Source organism: Zeus faber, assembly GCF_960531495.2.
Source record: "Zeus faber genome assembly, chromosome: 7".
Lineage (NCBI taxonomy): Eukaryota > Metazoa > Chordata > Actinopteri > Zeiformes > Zeidae > Zeus > Zeus faber.
In genome coordinates, this window is record NC_137203.1 from 18,241,491 (window position 1) to 18,267,586 (window position 26,096).

The window sequence follows — 26,096 nt, forward strand, 5'->3', positions numbered from 1 at the left end:
GAAAACAAGAACTGAGAATATTCAAGATTATTTATCCTGCAGAATAAAGAGAAAGATTCAGTACTGCTCCAAAGCAGTTGTTCTGATCAGTCTGACCCGGTGTGGCTTGGGTCGGAAGTCATTTACAAGTCTGTGTCCCTCAACTGTCTCCCCGGATGCCAACCTCAAACAGTCAATTCACAGGAACTTGTAAATGACCTGGCAGACATGGATTACAATCCCTTACAATGCACCTCCAGGCTCCCCTGTGGTTATTCTTCATCTCCTTACAAGGTAAACAGGACGAAATGTGATCTGGTTCTTCCATGTTAGAATTGGCATTGTAGAGAGAAAGAACATTTCTCTTTACATGAAGTTGGGGGGGTTCCTGGCAAAACAGAGGCAGTGTTTTAAAAAACTCCCCTTCTGGGGGTAGAGGCCTTTGTCCTCATTCAAAATAAATGATCGTAAGCATTTTTCTCTCACAGTTCAGCGTCAAATTTAGTGTAATTTAGACACGCGACACATATAATATTAATAAACTTTCAATAAACAGCGAGCGGCGAGCCAGCAGGGGGCGGGGCTTCAGGGCTCTGCGACTGGGTCACAAAGACCGTCTTTACCCGGTGTACGACTCGAACCGGCAGTTTCATCTTCCATTGAGGAGCACGGCACTGAATCGTTGACGCTTTGTTCAACGGTGCCATTAAAATGTCTTCAATGTCGAACGGGCATGTACTAGTATGTAACGGAACCAAAACGGTACAAAACGACCGCAATCTTATCTCGAGTCCTGATCATAGATTATTTGCATGCCGAAATACTGCTGAGGAGTCATTTACCTTATTTATAAACCTGTACAAGGTTGGACAATAGAGCAATGACTTCAATGCATTTGTTTAACATCCCATCGCAGAGTGGTATGTATCACGTCTCACACACACACACACACAAGCATCTCGAGGCCATTGGATATGGTTTGGAAACAATGGTGCAATTAATGTAAAAAGTGAAAAAAGAGTGGGTTCGGGAAAGCCGTCAACCTGGATTATGGCTGACCAACTGTGACTACATGGGATGCTGATGAGGTGAATGCCAAATCTATCTATATATCAATCTATCTGTCTATCTGTCTATCTGTCTGTCAGTCTGTCTGACCCCTTGGCACAAGAGAGACCAGTCAAAGTGATTTGTGCGTCATGACTATGTTTTAAAGGGAAGAAGTAAATTCATTCTAAAGGATCCTGACCACTCGTATACCATTCTAGCAACTGATTGCAACTTAGTGGGTGTTATTCTCTTTATTCAAATCTTACATCACATTCCATGCAATTATTTTTTTTGTTGTGTTCTCTGATGCACCACACTCACACAAACACGTAAACACACAAGTCACACACAATTCAGATTCAAGATCCTTCTCTTTCTAGAAGCTTCCAGGTCATTCTGTGTAACAGCTGCACCCCCCCTCCCCAACACGCATGCACGCACGCACGCACGCACGCACACACACACAGACACCCTGCCCCCGCGTCTTTGGCTTCATAGACTTTGCTGGGGGGTTCTCAGCTGTCATACCTATGCCCTAAATAGACATTATCAGGAACAGACCAAGTGCTTAGGGGTAGCACTGTGTACCGCTCCGAAATGACAAGGTTTCCTGTTTTTTTCTTTTGTTCAAACCTTTGCTTATATTTTCTTTTGAAGGACATGTGATACATAAAAAAAAAAAAATGATCGTTTGTTGTTTGCAGCCTTTTATTCTGAAGTCGAACTTTGTTGTTTGTTATTTTTTGGGAGGAGACCCCTATCCCTTATCAGAGCTGGGCCCTCCTGGTTCTGTCCTAACTCATTGACATCCAGTATAAATATAATTTGAGGTGACGAGAGTTAAAGGAGAGACAAGGAAAAAAAAAAAGTTTGACTGGACAACGGGGGGAACGGACGGACGAGACTTTACAAAGAGGAGAAAAACGAGAGGACCAGGAGAGAAGAGAAGACATTGAAGCAAGAGAGGCGACACAGCTCTAGAGGTGTTGTATGGTTTCCGTTCAGTGCTTTTGGAGTTTGTTTCAGGAAACGTGCAGGTATACACGTGATATTAAGGATTTTAGATGAACACGGGTAGGGGAGGTAGATTGAAGGGACTGCATATCAGATGGGCTGTCGGAAACTGTTGCTGTCCATTAGAAAAGTGGTATCTGTTGCAAGGCCCCTGCTGGGGTACGAGATGATGCCCAAATAAGGCCTGAGGAGGAGGCCATTTAGAGTCAGAGATAACATGTGCATGAACATTTGCTATAGGAGACTCGGCAGGAGACCGACGAGAGAAGATGGTAAGAGCATAGGTTTTCTAACCTGCGTCTCTGGACTCTGTTCTGTGAGATGGTTCATGGTTCATCGTAGTGTTTTCCAATTACATCTCCTGAAATGGTTCAAATGTGCTTCAACATGTGTGTCTTGTCCATCGGAACCTGTAAGAGCGGCAAAAACGGTCTTATCTGTGAGGCTGTGATTTCAACCTTTCGTCACAAATCTCATTTTCCCTCAGATGGGTGACCTTATCCAGCTGAAAGATGAGGGAAACAAGCATTTCCAGGCGGGCGAAATCGATCAGGCCATCGAGTGCTACACCAGCGCCATCAAGCTGTGCAAGGACAAGAAGGTGCTGGCTGTCATTCACAGGAACAGAGCTGCGTGCTACTTAAAAAAGGTAAACATTTTGGCGAATGCAGAACCCAATAGTTGTGTGTGCACATCAATCAGCAAGCAATGCATATAAATGTAATTTGTGTATCTTTCAGGAAAATTACGCCAGCGCAGCGGCCGACGCATCCAAGGGTAGATGAAAGAAGCAGAATACAAAGAAAAACATGAAGCAAAGCGTCAAGCAAATAAAACTAATGTACACCCGTCTTTTTGCCACAGCTATAGATGTCGATGCAGCTGATATCAAAGCTTTGTACCGCCGCTGCCAAGCTCTGGAGAAGCTCGGCAAACTGGACATGGCCTTCAAGGATGTTCAGAGATGCGCAACGATCGAACCGAAGAACAAGACTTTCCTGGAGACTCTGCGGAGGCTGGGGGCAGAGATCCAGGCCAAGGTCTGTGATCCATTCAAAGGAATGCTGCGTGGTACAAATAAAAGAAGAAATGAGTCTTTTGAGTCGATACAAGTCAACATACAAACAAAAACATGATGTGGTGAGACTATGAGAATGGTTACATCTTCTGTTTATCAATATGTGCAACATATTCAATTCGATTAGATTAGATTCAACTTTATTGTCACTAGCAGAGTACAGGTACAGAACCAATGAAATGCAGTTGACGTCTAACCAGAAGTGCAAAAGAAGTATTTAAATACCACAGTGCTATTTGAGTACAGTGTTTCTGTGCAGTTATGTAGGCAAAAGAGATGTATTATGTGCAACAGTGTAGGGTATCTGTTCCAATTTGAATATATTCTACTTAGTAATACATATAATAATTGACATTCTATTATTTTAGCTTCTTTACAAAGATTTCAATTTCTAATTGAATTCAAATTCATTTTATATAAATTAAATATTGGGGTAAAATAAAGTTACAGATGGCACACACAGAGAATATGTCTGGGTAATAAACGTCAGCAATCAACACCACTGGTTTTATTTTCCTGTTTGCGTGATGTTATTTTTCCTTGTTATAGCCTAGCGATCTGCCGTCACATAATAAAGGTTTGACTCCTTTTCTCCGCAGCTGAAAACAACGTTCTCCACCGACTCGAGGGTCCAAAACATGTTCGACATTCTCATGGATGATGAAGTGGAGAAAGATAAGAGGGAAAAGGTGAACGCCGCCTCAAAACTCTTCTGAATCTTTACTTCAGCGACTGTGTTGTGTCCTTGATTGTAAAAAAACGAACAAACACTGAATTCAAATTTGATTTCTTCAAAGGCTGCCAACAACCTCATCGTGTTGGCCAGAGAAGATGCGGGCGCAGAAAGAATCTTCCAGAACAACGGAGTGCCTTTTCTCATGAATATGATGGAGACGGGCAAACCTGAAATGATCCTGGCTGGCGTCCGCACACTGTCTGGAATGTGCACAGGGCACAAAGCCCGGGTGAGCGGCGCGGGTTCTGTTCTTACTGAAGTAGCGAAAAATGGGAAAGATAAAGTGGGTTGTTTTTGAAGAATTTGACGAACAACTAAACATACAATCGTCGACATTGATGTATATGAACTTTCCCCGAGCAGGCCATGGCCATCATTCACACGGTCTGCATCGATAAGATGTGCAGCATCATGGCTGTTGACAATGAGGAGATTGCACTGGCGACTTGCAACCTCTTCCAGTGCATCAATGATTCCCTCACCGGCAGCGATAAGAGGATTTATGGGAAGGAAGAGGCCTTGATTTTGGGTAAGATTCAAGAGTCATTTATATCAAATGGAAATATCCCTATTGAATGGAAACAGCGAACAGCCCCACACTGCTCACTGATCAACACACCCTGCCTCTGCAGATACATCGAAGGACCTGAAAGCCATTCTGCTGTCCCTGCTGGAAATGGTTTCCAGCAAGAAGGTTTCCGGTCACGGCAGAGACCAGGCCCTCAACCTCCTGACTAAAAATGTGCCCCGCAAAGACAAGAAAGAGCAAGATCACACAAAAACACTGTTCACAGTCGACCACGGTGAGTCGGGAGAAGTTTTAGCGTTTGACATCATGCGTTTCCATTCACCCGCCGAGGAAACAGCCGTCACATTTATCAGATTTTAAGACGTGGGAGCATACGTTTGCTCCCCAGGCCTGAGGAAGATCCTGAAAGTGTGTGGCCAGGTTCCAGATTTACCCGACCAGCTGCCCATGACTGACAACACACAGCTGATTGCCAGTGTGCTGCTGAGCAAGCTTTACGACGACTTCAAGTGCGACCCCGAGAGAGACAACTTCAGGGACATTTGTGATGAATACATCAAGTGAGTTCGTCAGAGACGGACATTGTTTTCCTGTTTTCGTTTTCAGGTACTTCAGCTTGAAGCCTGTGGTCAATAAACTTCCATTTTTTTTTTTTGTCCTTTCACATAGATCCAAGTTTGACCCGAAGGACATGGACAAGAACATCCACGCCATCAACACCATCTCAGGGCTGCTTCAGGGTCCTTTCGAAGTGGGCAACGCCATGGTGGGGCGCCAGGGAGTCATGGAGATGATGGTGGCGCTGTGCGGTTCCGAGCGGGAGGTGGACCAGCTGGTGGCCGTGGAGGCGCTGATCCACGCCGCCTCCAAGATGAGCCGCGCCTCCTTCATCATCACCAACGGCGTGTCGCTTCTCAAAGAGATGTACAAGAAAACCAAGAACGAGAAGATCAAGATTCGCTCGCTGGTGGTGAGTGAAGCTCCACTGACCGGTTTGCAGGCAAAATAAAGGAACGATTGGTTGGTTAAACAACCCGCGACCCTTTCTGGATTCTTAACATGTGTCTGTGTCTGTGATCCTCAGGGTCTTTGTAAACTGGGTTCAGCGGGCGGTGATGACTACAGTATGAGGCAATTTGCAGAAGGATCGACGGAGAAACTGGCCAAGCAGTGCAGAAAGTGAGTCCCTCTCCACCGACTTCCCGGTGATGCAGTGCTTGTGCTAAAATGCAATTGAATAGTCACATTCAGGATGAATGAATGCAGCCATAAGCAGAACTAACAGACCTTGAAAAGTTTAAACAGGCTCAGAAAGTAAAACATACACATTTTCTGATACAAAGAGTAATCATTTTATTCCATTCCACTCATTCACTCCATTCTTTCCCCACACTAGGTGGCTCTGCAATCCTCAGATCGACACCAGGACGAGGAAGTGGGCCATCGAGGGTCTGGCCTACCTGACTAATGACGCTGACGTGAAGGATGACTTTGTCGAGGACGAGCCTGCGATGAAAGCCATGTTTGAACTGGCAAAGGTACAAAAACAACAGACGGACACAAAATGACACCACCTACCAACGATGTGTCGTGGTGTTGCTCATACGTCACGTGGTGTGTTTTCACCACGTCGATGGCGATGGTAGAAATAATTTCCGACGTTTTTGTTTTTTTTGTGTCAATAGTCCCAGGATAAGACTATCCTGTATGCTGTAGCCTGCACGCTTGTCAACTGCACCAACAGCTACGACAAAAAGGACATCATCCCTGAGCTGGTTCAACTGGCCAAGTTCTCCAAACAGCATGTCCCCGAGCCGCACCCCAAGGTAAGAGAACAGGGCGAGGAAGCTCCCAGCCAAATGGCCACAATATAGAATAAAGTGCATCGAGGTGTCAAAGCTTGGTTTATATTATCTGCGCTCAGGACAAGAAGGACTTTATCGACAAAAGAGTCAAAAGGATGCTGAAAGCAGGAATCACCTCAGCTCTCACTGTCATGGTCAAAGCAGACAATTCCATTCTGACTGATCAGACCAAAGAAATGCTGGCCAGGTGAGTAGACATATTGTATTTGATCTGATGTCTTTGTAAGTACGTTCATATGACTAATAATTGACAGCATTTAGAACCCTAACCCTATAACGAATCAAATGGCATTGCAATAACAATCAAGTCCAACCCTATTTGGATTGATTCCGTGGGTTCCCTTCCCACCTCGTCGCTATCCTCAACCGTAAGCGCTGAGTCTGGTAAAACATCGACTGTAGTCAATGCAGCGGTGTCCTCTGTCTCTATCCCCAGAGTGTTCTTGGCATTATCCCTTGATGCAAAGGACCGTGGTATTATCGTAGCCCAAGGTGGAGGGAAGGTGAGTCGCAGATTTGGAAAAAGTAGATGGTAGATAGATGTAGATAGTCCTCATGCAATTTGTATCAGTGTTTGGTTTAGAAAACTTTACTGCAGAGACAAAGCACAGAGCAAATTAAGAGTGTTTAACTTTTTATTTATTTATGTATTTATTTTTTTCATCAGGCACTTATTCCTTTGGCTCTGGAAGGAACAAAGGATGGAAAGGTGAAGGCCTGCCACGCCCTTGCCAAGATTGCCTCTATCTCAAACCCTGAGATTGCCTTCCCCGGTGAGAGGGTAAGAACTACACAAAATGTTCATATGTAGTTACAACACGATTTGATGGACAGGACGTGTTTTTCGATGTCTTTCCCAATCCCAACATCGTGTTCCTCTGTCGCGCGCTAACGGCAGGTGTATGAGGTGGTGCGTCCCTTAGTCACCCTGCTGAACACAGAGAGAGATGGAATGGAGAACTTTGAAGCTCTCAAGGGCCTCACGAACCTGGCTGGTTTCAGTGATAAACTTAGGTAGGTTATTTTGGATTCCTGCCATATACAACTCATTTACTACGCTACGTAGCTCTACTTCTGAGTCATGCTACAATGATACATTTATATTTTATCTGTTTTCTGTACACAGGATTAAAATCGTGAAGGAAAAGGCCCTGCCGGAGATTGAAAACTACATGTTTGAACAGCACGACCAGATCAGACAGGCTGCGACCGAATGCATGTGCAACCTGGTGACGTGTAAAGAGGTGAGGGGCAGGAATAGGAAATAAACAAGACTGCGACAAGAAACAACGTCGGCAAAGACAAAGTATCAGTAGTGTTTTCACGGCACAAACAATTGTGCGTTTTAAGGTCCAGGAACGCTACATGCAGGATGGCAACGACAAGCTGAAGCTGCTGGTGCTGCTTTGCGGAGAGGAAGACGACACTCTGCAGATTGCTGCGGCGGGAGCCCTGGCCATGCTCACCGCCGCCCAGAAGACGCTTTGCACCAAGATGACGCTGGTGGTACGTATGGCCGACGATGTCTCGGCGCTCATCCCGATCCGTATCTACCAAACCGTCAGGCTGACCCCACCCTCTCGGTTCTCCCAAACAGAGCACCCAGTGGCTCGAGATCCTGCAGAGGTTGTGTCTGCACGACAACCCCAACATCCAGCATCGAGGCTTGGTGATCGTCTACAACATGCTCGACTCGGACGACAGCGAGCTCGCCAAGAAGCTGATCGAGTGCGAGATGTTGGAGATCCTCACCGTGATCGGCAAGGCCGAGGATAATCCCAAGAGGCAGCAGGTCATTGACGTGGCTCGCACGTGCCTGATTAAGGCTATGGATCTGGGCCTCATCAAGCGCTTCAGTACCGAATCTTAAACGATTGGCAGTAGGCGGAGACAAGACAGCAGCCATGGACACTGTACTTTTTTCTCTGTTTCATAGAGACTTTTATGAGAAGCCTTTTTTTAAATGAATAAATCCAATATTTGAGCAGCTGGCTCCAAAAATCGACATGTCATTGTGTCAAAGTTTGTGACTGAAGTTGAATAACTATTCACACAGGCGTGCAAGACAGACGTCGATGAGTTAGTTAGTCAAGGCAAATTTATTTATACTGTTTGTAATCTCATTTACAGTCTCCATGGCTACGTAAATATTCGTTGACACTCCAGACCCTAAGTCAGACAAGGAACAAATTCATAAAATTCAAACATCCTGGGAAAGGGCCCTCGAAGAAAGATTCCAGGGCATCTGGTCAGTCGTATCTGTTATGTGAGAGATAAGAAACATGGACTCAATACAAGCTTTATTTTTATTTTTAGCTCTATTACTCTGATATGATGTGTGAATTTTTTCTATCAAATATTTTTTTATTTATATCAGGCTTTCACAACTGTCATCGCCAAATGTATGGGTGATGAACTGAATTAAATAAATCCAAACCTAATCCAAATCCAAATCTCATGGTCTCTATTCTTCTCTCCCCCTCTCTCTCTGTCACACACACACACACACACACACACACACACGCACATGCACAGACACACAAACTGCACTTTAGAATGTACTTCAGAAAGCACACAATCTAAACCTTTTATTCATGCAAGATGAAAATAAAGTCACAATATTAAAAGAAAATAGGATTTTTTTTAAATATCAATATGAAATATATAAATCAAAACAATCAAAAATCCCCAAATATTACAAAAAAATGTATATCTTCTTACCTGTACATGGAAATATGGCAATTATTTTTACACTTGTAGAGCATACCTACACCACACGATGATGGTATTTCCCCTAATGTTCCACTTCTTTGAATTTCTGCTGGGAGCCGGACAGTGACTTGAATGTACAGTTCAACTCACTGTTCAACAGCCAAGATTAGAACTTTATCAAGTGTTGGATTTTTTATTTACTTTACAAAATCATCTTCCAGGTCACCAATTAAGGCGACACACCTTCTGTCTTTTAGTCGCGTTTGTGCGTATTACAGTTTTCCGGCTTTTCTGAAACGCGGCACGGTTTTCCATCTTTACACTGAATGCCGCATCTTCTCCCTGGTCTGTCGTCTCCTGCTTGCAACCACTACGCGGCGCAGCCCTCCGAATGCGAATGAGCACCCAGAGCCGGAAAAGGGACTTATGTAACGTCCGTTCGTGACGTCCCAAAGGGCGCCGCTTCACAAACTAATCACTGTACGCCAAGATTCTTCAGCTCACGGATCATTTGCGAGGGTGTTTCCCACATTCCTGCTACAAACGTAGACCGATATTGATCAGACTCGAACGACGGGACGTCTGAAACGACCCGGTTCGAACAAGACCTCAACCACGGCCGTGCGCACACCTTTAGCCCCCGTGAAAAAACGCGGAGAAGATTAGGAAATAAAGAATCCCGGCGCTAACCATCGGAGCGGATCTCAGTCGTTTTTTAAACACAGCTACGATTGGGACTCTTTTTTTTTGACACCGTTGATGGATGGATACACCTGGGCGGGGAGCGCACCGCACTACCTGGGGTAGCGGTACGGCGTGACCCTTTAAAAAAAAGCGCCGCCTTGCCGCCTCTAGATGGCGCCTGGCGGCGGGATCTCGGCCCCTGGGGGGCGGGGCCGGCGTGCCGGTGGACGCGCCGCGGGGTTCCTCTCCCGCCGGGTCCGCGGGCAGACCAGACCGGCTCGTTCCTCCCCCGGTGAAGTACCGCGCCGCCCTCGCTGCGCGGCGCAGACCCACTGGAAGTACCCGCGCGCGCGCGCGCGTGTGTGTGTGTGTGTGTGCGCGTGTGTATGTGTGTGTGTGTGTGTGTGTGTGTGTGTGTGTGTGTGGGGGTGGTCGTTTTTTTTTTTTCCTCCCTCCTTCCCGGGAAAGCGCTGCCGCAAAGACCGAAGAGCGTGCTCTGCCCGACGAGCCCGAAGAAGGCGACAGGCTGGTAAGAGGAAGCTGATTTGGAAGGGAAACGAGCGCTGTTTGTTTTCCGTCGTGGGCGACGTACGCCGCTGGTTTTTGTTCGGCTTACCTGTCCCGGCCCACGTCAGGGTGGAGCCGGCGGAGGTGCACAACTCCGCTTCAAGTTGGCTGTAGTCGAATACGCGCACTACGTGCGCACATGACGGCACCTCGGATTGCCTGCGTTTCATCGACGTAAACATGCGGGAGCCATCACCCTATGCAGCACCCAAACTTTGGTATTTGGTATATCTTCAATCATCGGTGGTTATTTTATTTATCTTACGGTTGTTATCCATCGTATTCAATTGAAGCATTAACCTATACGGGACTGCCTTCTATGCCGCCTATATAAGTACATGTTGTTGTTTTTTCTTGTGATCACAATCACAGCAATAATAAGTGTATAATTATCACAATTACAGCAAAGATTCATAGATATTGTCATGTAAGCCAGATGTTTTGATGTAGATCGAAATATTTGTCATTTTACCAGTTTTTGTTCTTTACTTAAAGGAAAAAAAAAAAAGAACCAGCCCTGTCAGTCTATTCACATTGTTTGTATACCTTTTGGCTGTCGTGGTTGTCTCTCTTTCTGAAATAACAGAATCTTGCCTCCTGGCTATATATATATATACACACACTGTATATATGTATATATATATATATATATACACTGTATATATATATATACACACTGTGTATATATATACACTGTATATATCTATATATATATATACACTGTATATATATATATACACACTGTGTATATATATACACTGTATATATCTATATATATATACACTGTGTATATACATATATAATTTTATTTTTTTTGCCAGAGCGAGTGATCCTTGTATTTACTGGCATCAGCCTCAATGGTCACATTATCACAGTTCGTTACACGGGGGTGCTAAATTCCTCCTGTTAGCAGTCAGCTGGCAGTGTCTCCCTCTGCCCAGCCCTCTGATCTATCGTGCGTGCGTGCGTGCGTGTGTGTGTGTGTGCGTGTGTGCGTGTGTGCGTGTGTGTGTGCGTGTGTGTGTGTGTGTGCGTGTGTGTGTGTGCGTGCGTGCGTGCGTGTCAGGCAAACGCAATTGAGTTGGAGCTGTGGAGAAACGCTTGTTTCCCATGCCAGCAGGGCCTTGTCATAATGTGGTTTTTTTTGTTTTTGTTTTTTTTTTCTGACCGATGACAGAATATCATGGTTTCCCCATTCTAGAGAACCTTCTCTTGGGAAATGACTGTTCTGTGGCAGAATTGACTAAAATGCAGCAAGAAAAGTGTATCTTCCCGTGGCTTTCTCATGAAGAAGCTCAATATACATAATGTGGATATAATAGTGGTTTGCGATATTCTCTTGCTTGTCATAATGATGACTGAAAACGGACACGATTGGGGAAAGCTTGTAATTGGCAACGATGTTCTTTCTTGGACGTAAACAGGGCCAATGTTTCCCTATGAATCCCCTTATTTGACTGCTGGTGGTGATCCAGTCATCCAGCCACGGTTTGTTTCTGCTTGAAAGGAATAGCAGTCATCTCACGCCCTCTCTCTGGCAAAAACACCTGAGCCGCCCTGGGGTTTGCCAGAGCAAGCAGTGTCCATCTTTACTTTTTGTCCTGATTTTCCATCCGAGTAGCAATAAAAGCACGACAGAAACACTTTTGGAACAAAAATACTAATAATTCCGTGGGACCCGTTTTTCAACTCGCTGCCTGTGTTTTCAGCTTGTGTGCGTGGCTTTTATTATGTTGGTATTTGAACCACAGCTGTTGAACCTCGGCATAATTCGATTACTCAGTATTCTGATGCTGTTTGAGGCATCAGTTGTTCGAACGTCGTTTATTCCGGGCGCACCACCCTTTTAATACACCCTCAGGGTATCACTTATCTCTGTGAATATTGTGTATTTTGACTCACTGCGGATGGGGTTTTTGTGCAGTAAACCGTGGGCACCGAAAGAGCTTTTAGCCCAATCTTGGATTCTGAGGTCAAAGAGCTTCTGCCGTACCACGGAATCCATGCAGAGAGTAATGGAATAACAGGCCTATGAATCTCATTTGAGACGGGGTTGCATAAGGCGGGCCAGCACTCCGCCGCTCATTTACCACGTTCCGCTTGTAACGTGGATCTTCAAAACATTCTTTCTTTCTTTCTTTCTTTTTCCTTTTTCTTTTTTTGGGCTAGATTTCTCCTTTTTTCGTCCTCAAAAGGTTAACCAGCTTCTCGCCGGACTGCATATTTACCCGGTCTCCTGTTTCGGGCTCATGCAGTATTGACGATAGCGCGTGTTGTATTTCCCCTGTTCTGACAAGTCGCAGTCGGGCGAGCGGACGCGGAGGACATTTCGGCGGAATGCGCCGAGTGATTAGGGCCGCTTTCTCGACAGGCTGTGTTTGAAGATCTTTATGTCAGCGGTTCCTTCCTCACGACGAGGTATTTAGGCGAATCGGAGCTGAACCGTGCCCGCCCGCCCTTACCAATCTAAATTACTCAAGCCCCCATTCGATCAACGGTTTGTTCATTTATTTTCTTCATTTGTCCGTTTGACACCACGGCACCGTTTGAAAAATCCTCTCCGGAAAGGTTTAATTGAATGTATTTTGGAGCTAGGTCTCTTGGTCCCGGCTCTCAGTTCCTCGGGATGACCACCATGAGCCTCGCACTCCACTGAACTGACTGGATACAGCCGGTGAGAGCTCCGTTCTGGTGTGTTGTGCCTATGGCCCAGAACAGCAGCGGAGGCAGGTCTCGTCTGCCTCTTTTATCTGTTTCATTGTGCTCATTCATTGGACGGGCAGCTCTCCTGTCAGCACATACCGCGTGGCGCTCACAACTGAGCAGCAGTCAGAACACCACGCCGGTCTCCGTGTCCCCCTCCAGTCTGTATGGTTTGAATCGTCGCATGCCGTTCAGGAGGTCTCGGACGGAGCTTGGGAAATACCAGCTCTGCGGCAGAGAAAGAAAATGCACAGTGAAATATTTATTATTCGTCAGATTCACCCGATCTGACGTTGTTGTCAGTTCTGTTTGACGATAACATCCACTCGGGGAACGCTGCATGGTTTTGGTTTGATTTTGATTTGGTCTCGGCAGGATCAGATAAGGATATTGTTTGACAAATGCCGCCCGCCGTCGGAGGCTTTTATTAAAAAATGATCAGCGTTTCCAGCGTTAGACCGCAAGAACGCTTAGAGTGTCAATCGCCCAGATAATCCCCTCCCAAAGTGTGATTTAAAGCAGTTTTATTACAATCAATGTGCCGCGGTTCTCTCCTGCTGGAAAGGGAGGCGGCTACTAATACCCAGGATGTTTCCGATTCCGTTTCATTATGTGTATTTTAAAGACAACATAGTGTGTAATCGTCGTTGTGCAATTGCCGTTGTGTTTTCGAACCAAATCGCTGAACCCTTAAATTCATACGTTGGCTGAGAAATGTGTTCCTGTGAAGCCTTTTAAAAAAAAAAAAAAGCAAACATGCTCTTCGGCCATGTTATGTAACCGCAGCTAAATCTAGATGTAGAAATGCCCCTTTTATATCTCTTTGACGTAAATGACCTCCAAAGGGGAGTTTCCTGTTTTTTGTCCTCAGAGCACGTTGCCACCGGCGTTAAGTTGTCAGTTAAATGTCTCGAGGTGGACCTCTACGCTGCTCTGTGATTGGCTGAAAAATGCAGCTCCCTGGATCAGGGTTGGATGCGGCAGTGTGAGTCCTACGGGCAGTCTTTATGGAACTAGGCCCGTCCACGGGCGGGACAGGAGGGGTGCGAGTGATTCGGGTTTGACTTGCCTGAAGGACTCGCACCCCCAACCCCGCAATTTTAACTGCAATTACCAACAGCACACATTGTGCACTGGGCTTTTTTGTTTTCCGGGGTTGCCGGTCGCTGGCGGGTTGGTGCGGGAGTCGCTGGCCGGGGGGGGGGGGGGGGGTCGGGTGGCTGGAGTCCTGACGGCTTGCGCCTGGTGGCTGGGGATGTGCTGTGACCTGGCGGGGCTACGGAGAGCGCCGCCAGCCTTCCGGGGGCCCCTGGGGGGACTACTTGCCGTTGTGGGTGTGGAGGGCGGCTGTTGGCCTTTTGCTTCTGCGGCGCGGCTTCTCTGTGGCGGGCGCCCCAGGTGCTGGGGGTGGTGGAGGGCTTGTATACCTGGCGGCCTGCCAGCATTGCCGGGGGGGTGTGTGTGTAACATCGAGGTGCCCTGCGCTGGGCACATGCTGCTACGTGTATGGGCACTTGGCACTCACGCCGGGTGGGGCGTCCGGTCGGCTGCGGTGGGGCGGGCCTCCCCCTTGTGCGGGGCGTGGGTGGGCGTGGGGGCCCTGCCGGCTCGCCCGTGGGGCGGGCGGCTCGGGCGGGGTGTCGGTCTGTGGCCGTGGGGCCGTGATCCGGGCCCACGGCCCGGAGCCTTGTGCCCATGGCCCGGGTTCTGTGCCGGCCGCTGCGTCTTGTGCCTGCACCCCTGGGGTGCGGGGTCTCCTCGTGCTCCCTGGGACTGGGTCATGCTCCTCTGGGCGTGGGGGTTGCTCCACGGCCCTCTGGCTTCTCTGTGGACGTAGGGCAGGGTACCCGGGGATTTCCTGCAGCCAAGGGGTGTCCACGGGGCTGTGGATTTCAGGGGGGCTTAATACCGACATTCTACACATTCAACATTCGACTGCTCTTACGGGGATGGTAGCTCAGGCGGTAGAGCTGGTGGTGTAGCGATCTAAAGGTTGCTGGTTCGATCCCAGGCTCCTCCTGCTAGCATGCTGTAGTGTCCTTGAGCAAGACACTTAACCCCTAATTGCTCCTGATGGCTGCGTCCGTCGGTGTTTGAACAATTGTAAGTCGCTTTGGATAAAAGCGTCTGCTAAATGACTAAAATGTAAATGTAATGAAATGTACACCAGTACCAATGGGGATAAGTCATGTACACTCACTGGTGGACATCTTACACACACACACACACACACACACACACACACACACCTCTGCTTCAAGTGCACCCCAGCACCCTCCTGGTTGCATTCCTCTCCTTTCCTCCCTACTTTGCTGCCATAATTATGACAGGAAGAGGCCACGTGATGAGTTCTAGTTCCAGTTTTCCTGGACCTAATTCACTGTTTTTCAATACATGTTGTCATCCAATGTTAATGTTTTTGTGTAAATGTTGTTTGTTTCTATGTTTATTTGTCTCACCATGGTGATTCTCCCCCTCTTGGGGTAGTGATCAGTTGGTTATAGACCCAAACATGATAAATAGTTCTCCACAGAGGGGGGTTGGTGGTGACTCTCCATAACCAAAAACTGTGCTCTTGTCATTCTACAGGACGTCCACAGGACAGAGTTATTGCAGCAGTTCTTGATGTTTTAAGAATTAATAGAGTTGCATTGCAGGTTGAGAACTTGAACGCCACTTGCAGACTGACTCTGTCCTGAATGCAATGGCATACAAATACTCTGTGTTGTATGCCCAGCATGCTGACAGCACAGGTTTAAAAAAAAAAGGAACTAGGCCCGTCCAAATGGATCCCTTCGCTTATTATTATTATTATTATTATTATTATTATTATTATTACGACCTGTGCAGAATATTTTCAAGTGTCTAACTTGAATGTCACCATCTTATAAATAAAGAAAACCTCTCAAGGACATTCCCATAAACTCACATAATGTTACCCAATAACTAATAAACAGATCATAGATACGGGTAGGGAGCAGGAATGGTGTTTGAAGCAACAACAGTACGTCAGAATAATACATGAGAAGAACATAATATAACAAAGTGGCTAAATCCACCATCGAAAGCGGATTGCTTGACTTGAGGTCAAGCTTGACCCCTTCCAGAAATAATAATAATAATAATGCTAATAATAAACGTGGCTCGATAACACACTCCGTCCGGTCCGCAGCGATATACATATTTAATAACCCCCAGCTGTCACGCCTGCGGCTGTGAGGAGGAAGAGGAGGAGGAGGAGGAGAAAAGGACCTTGGACTCCAGGGAAGGACTGAGTCTCGCTCAGTGTGTGACTGTGTCATGTGACTGTGTTTTCAGTGGGCTGCTGCGTTCGGAGACAGGGCGAGCTTACATGCACATGCACATTCTTGGTTGAACACAATGAGCAAAAAAAATAAATAAAAAAAAAAGCCTTTCCACTCCTCAGAGCTTTCCCCTCGCTCACTGGGAGGACACTGTTCACGCTGTGCGGCGTCTCTATCGGGGAGGGCTCTCCTCGGCTCTGATGGAGAGACTATTGTCTGTTTTCTCGCTCTCTCTATATGCTTTATACACTCCTGTGTGTGTTTCTCGGTTACGTGACCCTCTGGACACAATAGGTGACCCGCTCCTCAGAGTTCCACTCCTCTCTCACGCGGAGTGGAACTCGAGAGGGGACACTCCCTGAATAACAAATACGCACAGGAAATTCTCTGTTATTCCCTCCGCTGTTGTCGTCTCAGACGCTGTCTTACACCTCGCCTCTGAGAACGGTGCGCAATTTTCAGCGCTGTTTCTGCTATACTCACAGATAACCCCATGCAGTGTTGACTGCTCTACATCATGGAAAGTACTGCGCTGCTCCGGCTATTTCCATTGTCTTGGAGCAATGAGAATTAACAACTGTACTATTTTGGGAGACCAAATAGTATATCCAAATCGAACGTTCCGCCTCTTGCCCCTCTCTCCATCTCCTGTTTTCTGAACTGCGTCTTCATGTAACGTTAAAAAGGTTGTCGCTACCTCAAGCGTAGTCATTAAGTATACAACTTCTCGCTTCTCACCCCCTCCTCCTACCTGCTTACTCTATTTGCCATCGGCAAAAGGTCACATGCAGTCTTTGTTTACGCGCACACACGCACGCACACACACACACACACACACACACACACACACACACACACACACACACACACACACACACACACACACACACACACACACACACACACACACACACACACACACACACACACACACACACACCGTTGGGAGCCCGGGCTGCACTGCAGCACTGACTGTAAGCGACAGTGAGGGATGCACCGCAGCCGCTCGCATTCCGGAGAGCTCGCGTATTTCACAACTACATCCCACTTCACCTCGCAGCATCGTGTTGTGGAGACACAGATGATTGTGTTGTTTAGATAAGTGGCCCTCCTCTCCCCTCCCCTTCCCTCCCCTCCCCTCCCCTCCCCGTCCCAGCAGGCTGTGCTCTGCAGTGCTGCTGTGGAGGGCCAAAGCGCATGGACACCATCGAGGTGAGAGGGAGAGGATGACGCAAACAAACGCACCTCTCGAGGGGAGAGAACGAGAAGGGAAGAGGGAGGGAGAGAGAGAGAGAGAAGGAGAGGGAGAGAGAGAGAGCGAGGAAGGGAGAGGGGGGGAGATAGAGGGAGGGGGAGAATATATAGAGTGTATATATACTACCTGTACTATAGTACCTATACCTGTGTGGCTTTTTGTGTATTTAAAGTTTAATTTGAAGTGGAACTGCCCTGTGAAGCACCTCCATGCAATACACATATTATGTGTATTGCATGGAGGTGCTTCACGGGGTTTAACAAGTTTATACTGTATTTATGACGGATCCACTCCGCCTCGCCGGAGAAGATACCTAGTATATCTTCAAATGTAATGAAATGTTTTAGCAACAGAGCAAATTCACATGTTCATTGCCCGGACGCCACACATTTCACATTTCACATATTCGTCTGAGCCTGTTATATGTGATGGTACAGTCGGAGTGTGTTCCATCAGGGGAGTGTGGCACCGACATAAAAGGAACGCAACAAAGAGAGCTAACACAAAGGCGTCAGCAGGACAGAGACCGGTGCCCCACCACCACCGCCACTCAGACAGAGGACCACAACAAGCCATCCAGATTTAGCCATACAACTATATAGATGGTGTTTGGGGGGGGGGAGTTTGTACAGTCTTTTGAAGTCCTGAACCTAGGAAGAATTCAATTAAATCACACGCATGTTGATTGACGAGATGTTTGTTGCAAGAGTTGTTTATCTCGGTGGCTGATTGATTTTTGAATTAGCCGGTGGAAAAACAGTATACATATCCGCACTTAATCACAGATATCCTCTTTTTAAGGCCCTTTAATCCATATTGTTTGCAAAACAAATATCAAATCGATTGAGCCCTCATCAGGACATGCATCCACTCGGATACAGATATTTCCGCTTTTCCAACGTCTTATACAAGGTCAAGAAATCCAGGAAATATGTTCTTGGTCTCACTGCGGCGCTGCTCTGCTATCGATTCCCCATTGTGTCTCCATTCTGCTGCAGTAATCCAATCGCATCCGGATCCCTGGAACTATAACTTGTGTGCCCTTAGCATGTAAGTAATGTAGAAGCTGCATTGTCTGCATACGTGTTAACGTATAATATATCATTACCAACACCCCATCGCTCGCACTGCCTGACTGTATCTCCAGAGCATTGATCACATGATCTTGCAAATAAATCTCTGGTAGTGGGTTCTTTACATTTGTCATTGATTCCCCAGCACTATGCTTTCCTATGAAATATATTGTATTACCATTGTGGGGAACTAAACTAAGAATTGTCTGCTTTTCTGAATGTCTGTGAAAAGTATTCTTTAGGGTCTCAAAAGGCTCCAAGGATACAATAAAACTCTGCCAGTTTGTGTTGCGGCCTCGTGTCTCTCAAAGCCAGGTTTGCCTCTTGGTACCGTCTATTAAAAATGTAATCTAACAGACTTTGTTACGAAATCCGCTGCAGAAAGCCGAGCTTGAAGTGTCTGGGAAGATGCGCTTCAGAGAACGTAGACAAAGAACGGGCTAAAAACTCAGAACAACATGGGACCCAAGCTTCCAGGATTAGGAGCTCTAAGTTAAGGCAAAAAGGCTCAAGGTGGATTTCGATACACGGGTTGTTCCTTCCTCTAGTGGTTGAAAAGTGTTTTGCATCGTGTCCAAAACACCAAATGCAAGGGGATGGTGACTCTTACGGACTCTAGCATCTGAACCTCAACATCTGTGTCTCTTTTAAGATCTTACCTCAGCTTTACCACCACTACTACTGCTAGTTATGCCTGTTTGGATCATTGGAGAAATTCCACCACGACAGCACTGATACTATGTTTTAAAACTGTATCAGTTTTATTTCCTTTGCTCTGCATTTGCATCGAGTGGGGACCTAACCGTGCGTACCGCAGTTTACTGATTTCATTGCAAAGGTGAGTTGGGCTCTGGCCACGGCAAAATGGCAGCCGCGGCAACGTCGTCGACGCCGCCGAGGGGGTTATCGCGTGAGAACGGCTGTTTGATCGGCACTTAAGTGTGTTTGCTTTGAGGGCGGCGGAGTTCCCGGGTGAGCACGGTGGGGGGGGATCGTAGACGGGTGGAGAGAGGGCAAAAATGTGTGTCAGTTTGCCGGCATGACGGTGCGCCCCGAGCTCTGGGAAAGTTTGCAAGGAATTTCTGGTTTTCCGCCGGCTGCTCTGCTGCCTGTGCCTTCGGGACGATCCGGGAATCAGAATCAAAGGATTGCCGTTTTATACCTTTCAGAGAGACGGAAGAAAACACACAAAGCAACATACATAAAAGATGTGCATAGTAATTGATTGACCTTTTTAAGGTGGTTACTTTTCTGATCCGCACACAATTTGATAACATAATCCTTTCAGTGCTTTGCCTGTATTGACCTGTTGTATCACTATACCCATTAGGTCCCAGCCCGACCACAACACATTGGGCCGATCAATTTCTAAATGATTGACATTGACATGAATCGTCAATTTTTGGATTCTGAAATAATGATAAGATGATAATTTTTATGTCATACGTTACATGATCGTTACATGTACTTCAATGTCCGGAACTTCAGTTGAATTTGTAAACATGTTTTTTTTTGGGTATACCATCAGGGAGTGTGATACATAGAAAATGTCATCCATATTGCTCAGTCCTATAAATCATCCATCCCTCCATCCCTCCATCCACCTAGCCATCTGCTTGTCTTTGTTGCGAGGCGAACAACAGTCCTGCCACCGTGGGCCTCACGCAGATTGTTCTGGAAATGTTCTGTTGGCTTCCCAGCTGACTGAGTTATGGGGTCAGGCCACAGACAGAGAAAGAGAGTGTGTGCGTGTGTGTGTGTGCGCGTGTGTGCGTGTGTGTGTGTGCGCGTGTGTGTGTGTGTGTGTGACCGACCTTAAACAATCCACTTCCACTCTCAGCTCATGCCCCAGAGCCAAAGAGGATTTCCAGGTTATTTGAAGGATAGGTTTGCTATTTTTCAACCTAGATCTTAAACTTTGTTCCCATCATTTATAACTGTTTCACAGCAACATACTCTTACAGAAACATACTTTACTAATGAGAAACTTACCAATCTGCTGCAGCTTCTCACTTTGCCTAATGCAGTCCAATGGGGCAAATATTTAAGCTTAAAAAAAAAAGAAAAAAAAGAAACAGGAAACTCACATTATTGTCGCACGTTTCTTGGTAAATTGTTTGACATGTTTTCAATATCTCTAAATATATCTAGAACAGTAATATCACATTTTATTTAAAACTACTAAAACTTCCTGTTTCTACTCTCTTAAGTTATGAAGATATAGCCAAAAGAGATCATTTGCAGAAGTGCAAAAGATTGACCCCCAAAAACAGATAAAATGCATGGTTTGTGGCCAAATTTTCCCCCTGGTACAGTATAATATAAAAATTTTTTTTTTTTTTTTTTTTTTTTTGCATAGAAGTAACAAATAAACAGCAAACAGCTGGAGTTCTCCTTCAACGTGCCCGAGTGTGTATCGAGTTATGTTACTTAATCAAGTTCTGATTATATTGCTATTGCCTCTGTTCATAGCAACTGGAGGGCTGGCACACAGATGAGGCCACAGTCTGGAGAGAAGGACTCCGTGTCTGCTGCGTTCTCTCTGACCTGGTGACGGAGACCGGAGAGAGAGAGAGAGAGAGAGAGAGAGTGCATGTGCGAGTGTGAGTGCGTTTGTGTCCATTCTGTTGAATAATGCATTTGAACGTATCGCCGTAGTGCCACACTGAGATACAGCATTCACTGTTGTCTCATATTTAAGATCAGAGTCATAGTGATCTGATGATTCGGCGCTGGAGGAAGGAAACATCCGTCACCCGTTTCACTACTTCCAACATGCGATTGCGACTTTGTGAATTAACGACTCCGGATAGGGTATTTTTATTTTTTTCCAGAGGTATAATGATATTACATTCTAAAGGTCATTGCTTCTGAGTACCTCACGTTAAAGTGGAAATCCATGAGATTGTCTGTCTCGGGTGGGTAACACTACACTACACTACACACTTACTCTCAGAATTCCCCTAGAAACTGCAATGGGGTTTATTCGCTCCAACATTTGCGTTTGGCTTTGCTCCAAGAGCCACTTTCTTTTCTCCAAAGTTTGCTTTCTTTTGATTAACTTTTGTTGTTGTTATTGTGGTGAGGATATTTTTTCATCCGAGAGTCCTCTTCTTTATATATATATATATATTTTTTTTTTGTGTTCATCCATATCCTCTGTTAACTGAGCACAACTCTCTATACTGCTTTATGAAATGAACTATGGCTGATCACTTGGAAACAGCATAGAGAGGAACACATGCATAACACGAATACATTGAATGGATGTTTCTCATAAAGTGCCAGGCGCCAGCCCAATACAGTGTAGGATATGGGATTTTTTTTAACAAAACAGTGTTACAGATTACCACTTGAAGTTTTCAATTGCACAAGGAGTAAATAGACCATTCTATCAACTCTGCCTCATATTTGAGGTGCACATGATAGTAAAGGTTGTCGCTACTTCCTGGGTGTAGAGCTAATGATTGGCAGGTAATTCTCGGTCTGAGAACAGAAGGTTGCGTAACGCTCCGGGCTTTGGGACTCGTAGGTGCATTTATATGCAGGTGGTGATGCTACTGCGGGCTAGTTGGAGAGAATCTGACAAACTAAAGCAAAAAAAAAAAAACCCCAAAAAAACATGCAAACCGTATTGTGTGCGTGTCGCTCTTTTTGTATCGCTTCCTCTTACCACAAATCCCTTCTTGCACTTTCCACTTTTTTTTTTTTTTTTTCTGTCATTCATTTAATTGCGCTGACACATGGTCAAACTCCCAAACGCACCGTGAGGTTACACCACAAGCCGCCCTGACTCATGTGGGTCCTCCTGTGTCTTCTTAAGCAACACAGAGAGCGGAGGAAAGCGAAGCGGAAGAGGGCAGGGATAAGAAAGGGGAAGAAAAAGAGTGAGCAGGGAAGGGCAGGTGTAGAGGGAGGTGAAGCCTGCGGGGGAACCTCAGGGTCGGAGAAGGTTCGGACGTAGGAGGGTGCGGGCGGATCACCAGGGACTTGGTTGTGTGTAAGCCAAGCTGCAGCGGCAGGTCGGTTTACGCCCGGGGGCTACAGAGCAATTACACTTCAGTGACGCACACACACACACACACACACGCACACGCGCACACGCACACGCACACGCACACGCACACAGACATAAGACACACACTCACACACACGCATGAATGAGCACACGTAGCTCTTAACAACAGAGTAAATTCCCTTTGCTATCTGGCAAAACTTAACAAGAGAGAAATTAATGATTCGAGGGACCGTCCGCCAAAGTGACTGCAACCCTGGACAAGTCTTTTGTTTTTAGGACTCTGTCTTGAGACTTGACATCTCAGCGTCCGAGTGGTTTGTAATGATGTTGGACCGCGTGTCCTCTATTTCTGGCCCACAGCGCGTCCGGACACATGTGAACCTCCTGATCTGTTTGCAACCAGACGACACAGCGATGTGGCCCTGATCCTTTTCACTGCAGTCTAGCTTTCTACTGAACGAGGCAAGTTACTCACTTCCCTTTTCTCTGTGCGCATCCCATCACCAAATGAAAAGTAAGACTGACTGGCGTTACCGAATAAATACAGTTAATATACAATAAACCCGGTTTATATAAACCTCACTTATCCACATCGACTGGTAATCTCAGTCAGCTTTTTCCCGTCTTTTTACCTGTCTATTATCCAAATGTATTAATAACTTAACTGCTCCTAGTTAAGGTTTCCTGACAGGATAGATGAGTATAAATGATGTTCTGTTGTACTGTATAAATAGTCAACGTACTATTGTATTAAATAGTTTTATGTGGGTTATATGCAATGATCTGCTTAGCAACAGGGGGTAATCGGACCCTGTGTTTTGTGCATTATTCTTTCATCGCACAACTTAAAAAAAAAAAAAAAAATCTCTAAATAGCTCTTTCAATTAAATATTCATTTTCCCCGCTATCTACAATTCCTATAACCTGGAATCCAGTCAGTCAAAAACCACAGTTCACAACACACTGAAATGCAATGGAAATGAGACTCCACTGCTCGAGCAAATAGCAAATTATCCTTTGTCTTTATACGACTGCGCCTCTGGGTATTCAAATTAAATATTTGTTGACTTGTTGTTATAGATTTTACATGGATTAGGATATCCTTATCACAGATATTGAGACCCAGTGTTTTTAGCACCAGCATCGTATTTTCCCCACACCTATTTCAGTCGTACAATGACCAGTTGTCAAGAGGAATATCGATAGTGCTGCACTTCATTTGAGAATTAAGTTGGTGGTTCTAACAAACCCCTGTGGTTGATTATAGCTTTGGAGACTGGATTTTACAGAACTTGGTGCCAGTGCAATAAGGAAGTTTTGGAACATAGTGTCAAAAAATTGTTTGATTCATACAGTTGTTGAACTTGTCGCCATAATTTTTTTAATGTATTTATGTATTTATGTATTTATTTATTTATTTGTTCTATTTTTTTCCCTCACCAGATGTCAACCAAAACAGAAAACGGGATGGGAGGGTCATGGAACACCAGCAGAGAGAAAACCTACAAGAAGGTGTGTAAAAGTGCCACCAGAGCGTCTCACGCCCCCCCCCCCCCCTCCCACTGAACTCTGTTTTTTTTGTTGGTTTTTTTTCCTGCCATGCTTGCAAAACGACTTGCACAACATTTGATTTTGGAATGTCGCCGGTTTTAAAAGCAAAGAGTCCCAATAAGCGTTATTTCTTCAAACCCTTGAGTCACATGCGTCCTCATGAGACATCCAGGGAACATGATGTCCTGACCTGTGCCGGGACGCGCTGCCAGGGACCGGTTTGCCGCCCTCGGGTTCTGCTGTAATTGTGTTTTTCACTTTAGAAGCAGTGCTTCTCTAAACTGCCCGACAACACTTTTACAGTTGTATACACTTGATACAGGCGGTCAAGGCCTCACTAGATTAGATCAGAGGCGTTCTTACCGTCAGGTTGTCGTTATCAGACCCTCCCGTCCTCGGCGTTGATCTTCCAATGACCCCTGCCGAAGGCTGTCGTTGTGGATTCATTTGAAACAACAGGTTGATAATAACCCTCACAAAACGTGCGGCGCTACGAGGGGCGGGGATAATGTTGCCGTGTTCTCCTGCGCTCCTTTCGTCCAGACCACGTCCTCGGCTCTGAAAGGGGCGATCCAGTTGGGCATCGGCTACACCGTGGGCAACCTGACGTCCAAGCCGGACAGAGACGTCCTCATGCAGGACTTCTACGTGGTGGAGAGCGTCTTCCTCCCAAGGTCAGCACTCGCTTCCGTCTGCTGGTATATGAGCTCACGCTGCGAAACTGCTGTGTTCGGTATGTAGAGTGCTTATGTTACTTTGAATTTTTATACGAATCCCCCTTTTTGAAAGCCCTATTACGTAAATCCAAGGTTACTGGACATTGAGACAGGAAATGAGAGTTTCTTTCTCAGGGCAGAGATGGTAGCTATATTCCTGACGCTGTGCAATGCAAATGAATGGAAAAAAGGGGGAAAGAGAACAGCTTGGCCTTCATAATAGCACCCGGTTAAATGTTATCTGCTGGCCTCTGTCTGAATAAATGATTAGATCCTTTCAATTAAATTTCCCTCCGTATGATTATATTCATTTTCCACCCAAAAGCTTCATTGGTTTTCTTCTTTTAAGGGCACTGGGACGGAGGAAATGTGAAATCGAACATCCGTTAAAAAAAAAAAGTGTGTTGGTATATACCAACACACTGTGTCCTAATGAGGTGCTAGCACTGTCAGCAAGATTCAAATGAAGAAGAATACTACACGTATTGTTCTTTAAATCACCAGTGTTACGACAGTGAACTGTCACTACATTGAGTGGCAATCCGTCTTAAAATTTATTTACCCAGAGTTCTGTGACCGACCAGGTGTGGCATAGATTCTGTGCAGCAGCCAATCATCTTTGACCCCCTGCATTTGCACAAACTTGCCCCGAGACATGATTTGCAATCAAGTTTGGCTATGAAATAAGCAATGAAGCTTTGGCTACAGCAGGTGCCCCCGTTCAGCTTCAACACTTATAAACGATGGGAACTAACATTTTAATAAGGCCTGGGTCAGAAAAAATTGCAAACTGATTATTTAATTCAACGAAATGACGCCGCTTCGTGGAACCGCCACATTCATCATTGGTGTGAATTAGCTTCTCTTAGTCATGGTGCTTGGATGAAAAAAACAAAACAAAAAAAGAAAACGTTCCAGGGATTATTCTACCGTGAACATTGAAATCAGCCTGTTACTGTCGCTGAAAACATCATCCTATGACTATCATCTCCATGAATCTGCTCATTCCATCAACAGCCTTGAGAAGTTTCTTACGTGAGCTCTTACGTTGGTGTCTAATGTAAGGACAGGGTTTAATGTAACTTAAACTAATTTTTCACCTGTTTTTAAGTGAAAGTGATCAATGTCAATGAATATCAACCTTTTTTTTTTTTTTTTTAATTAAGTGAAATGATCAGCTAGATAACAAGGCAAGGGCTTTGCTGAATTTTCCTTTTCGGAGTCCCGGCTTTCCTCTGGGTGATGGGTGAGTCGAGTCGAT

The 26,096-nt window shown here is 45.7% G+C and overlaps 2 protein-coding genes across 2 annotated transcripts in view; both read left to right on the forward strand.

Moving 5' to 3' along the window:
• Window positions 1–1,869: 1,869 nt before the first annotated feature.
• On the forward strand, window positions 1,870–8,256 carry unc45b (unc-45 myosin chaperone B). The gene is made up of 20 exons (XM_080004573.1): window positions 1,870–2,012; window positions 2,531–2,692; window positions 2,784–2,820; window positions 2,908–3,083; window positions 3,721–3,810; window positions 3,919–4,086; window positions 4,221–4,386; window positions 4,490–4,660; window positions 4,775–4,946; window positions 5,056–5,356; window positions 5,471–5,565; window positions 5,783–5,924; window positions 6,072–6,212; window positions 6,311–6,438; window positions 6,688–6,754; window positions 6,919–7,032; window positions 7,150–7,265; window positions 7,378–7,495; window positions 7,602–7,757; window positions 7,849–8,256. Exons 2-20 carry the CDS (start codon window positions 2,531–2,533, stop codon window positions 8,119–8,121), a joined length of 2,793 nt encoding a protein of 930 aa, XP_079860699.1. The 5' UTR covers window positions 1,870–2,012; the 3' UTR covers window positions 8,122–8,256.
• A 1,831-nt stretch (window positions 8,257–10,087) lies between these two features.
• Window positions 10,088–26,096, forward strand: part of pip5k1bb (phosphatidylinositol-4-phosphate 5-kinase, type I, beta b) — a 35,528-nt gene continuing 19,519 nt past the window's right edge. Inside the window, exons 1-4 of the mRNA XM_080004345.1 lie at window positions 10,088–10,176; window positions 22,929–23,030; window positions 24,012–24,080; window positions 24,663–24,793. Coding sequence (XP_079860471.1) covers window positions 24,012–24,080; window positions 24,663–24,793 — 200 coding nt within the window. The 5' untranslated portion in view covers window positions 10,088–10,176; window positions 22,929–23,030. The remainder of the gene's footprint in view (window positions 10,177–22,928; window positions 23,031–24,011; window positions 24,081–24,662; window positions 24,794–26,096) is intronic.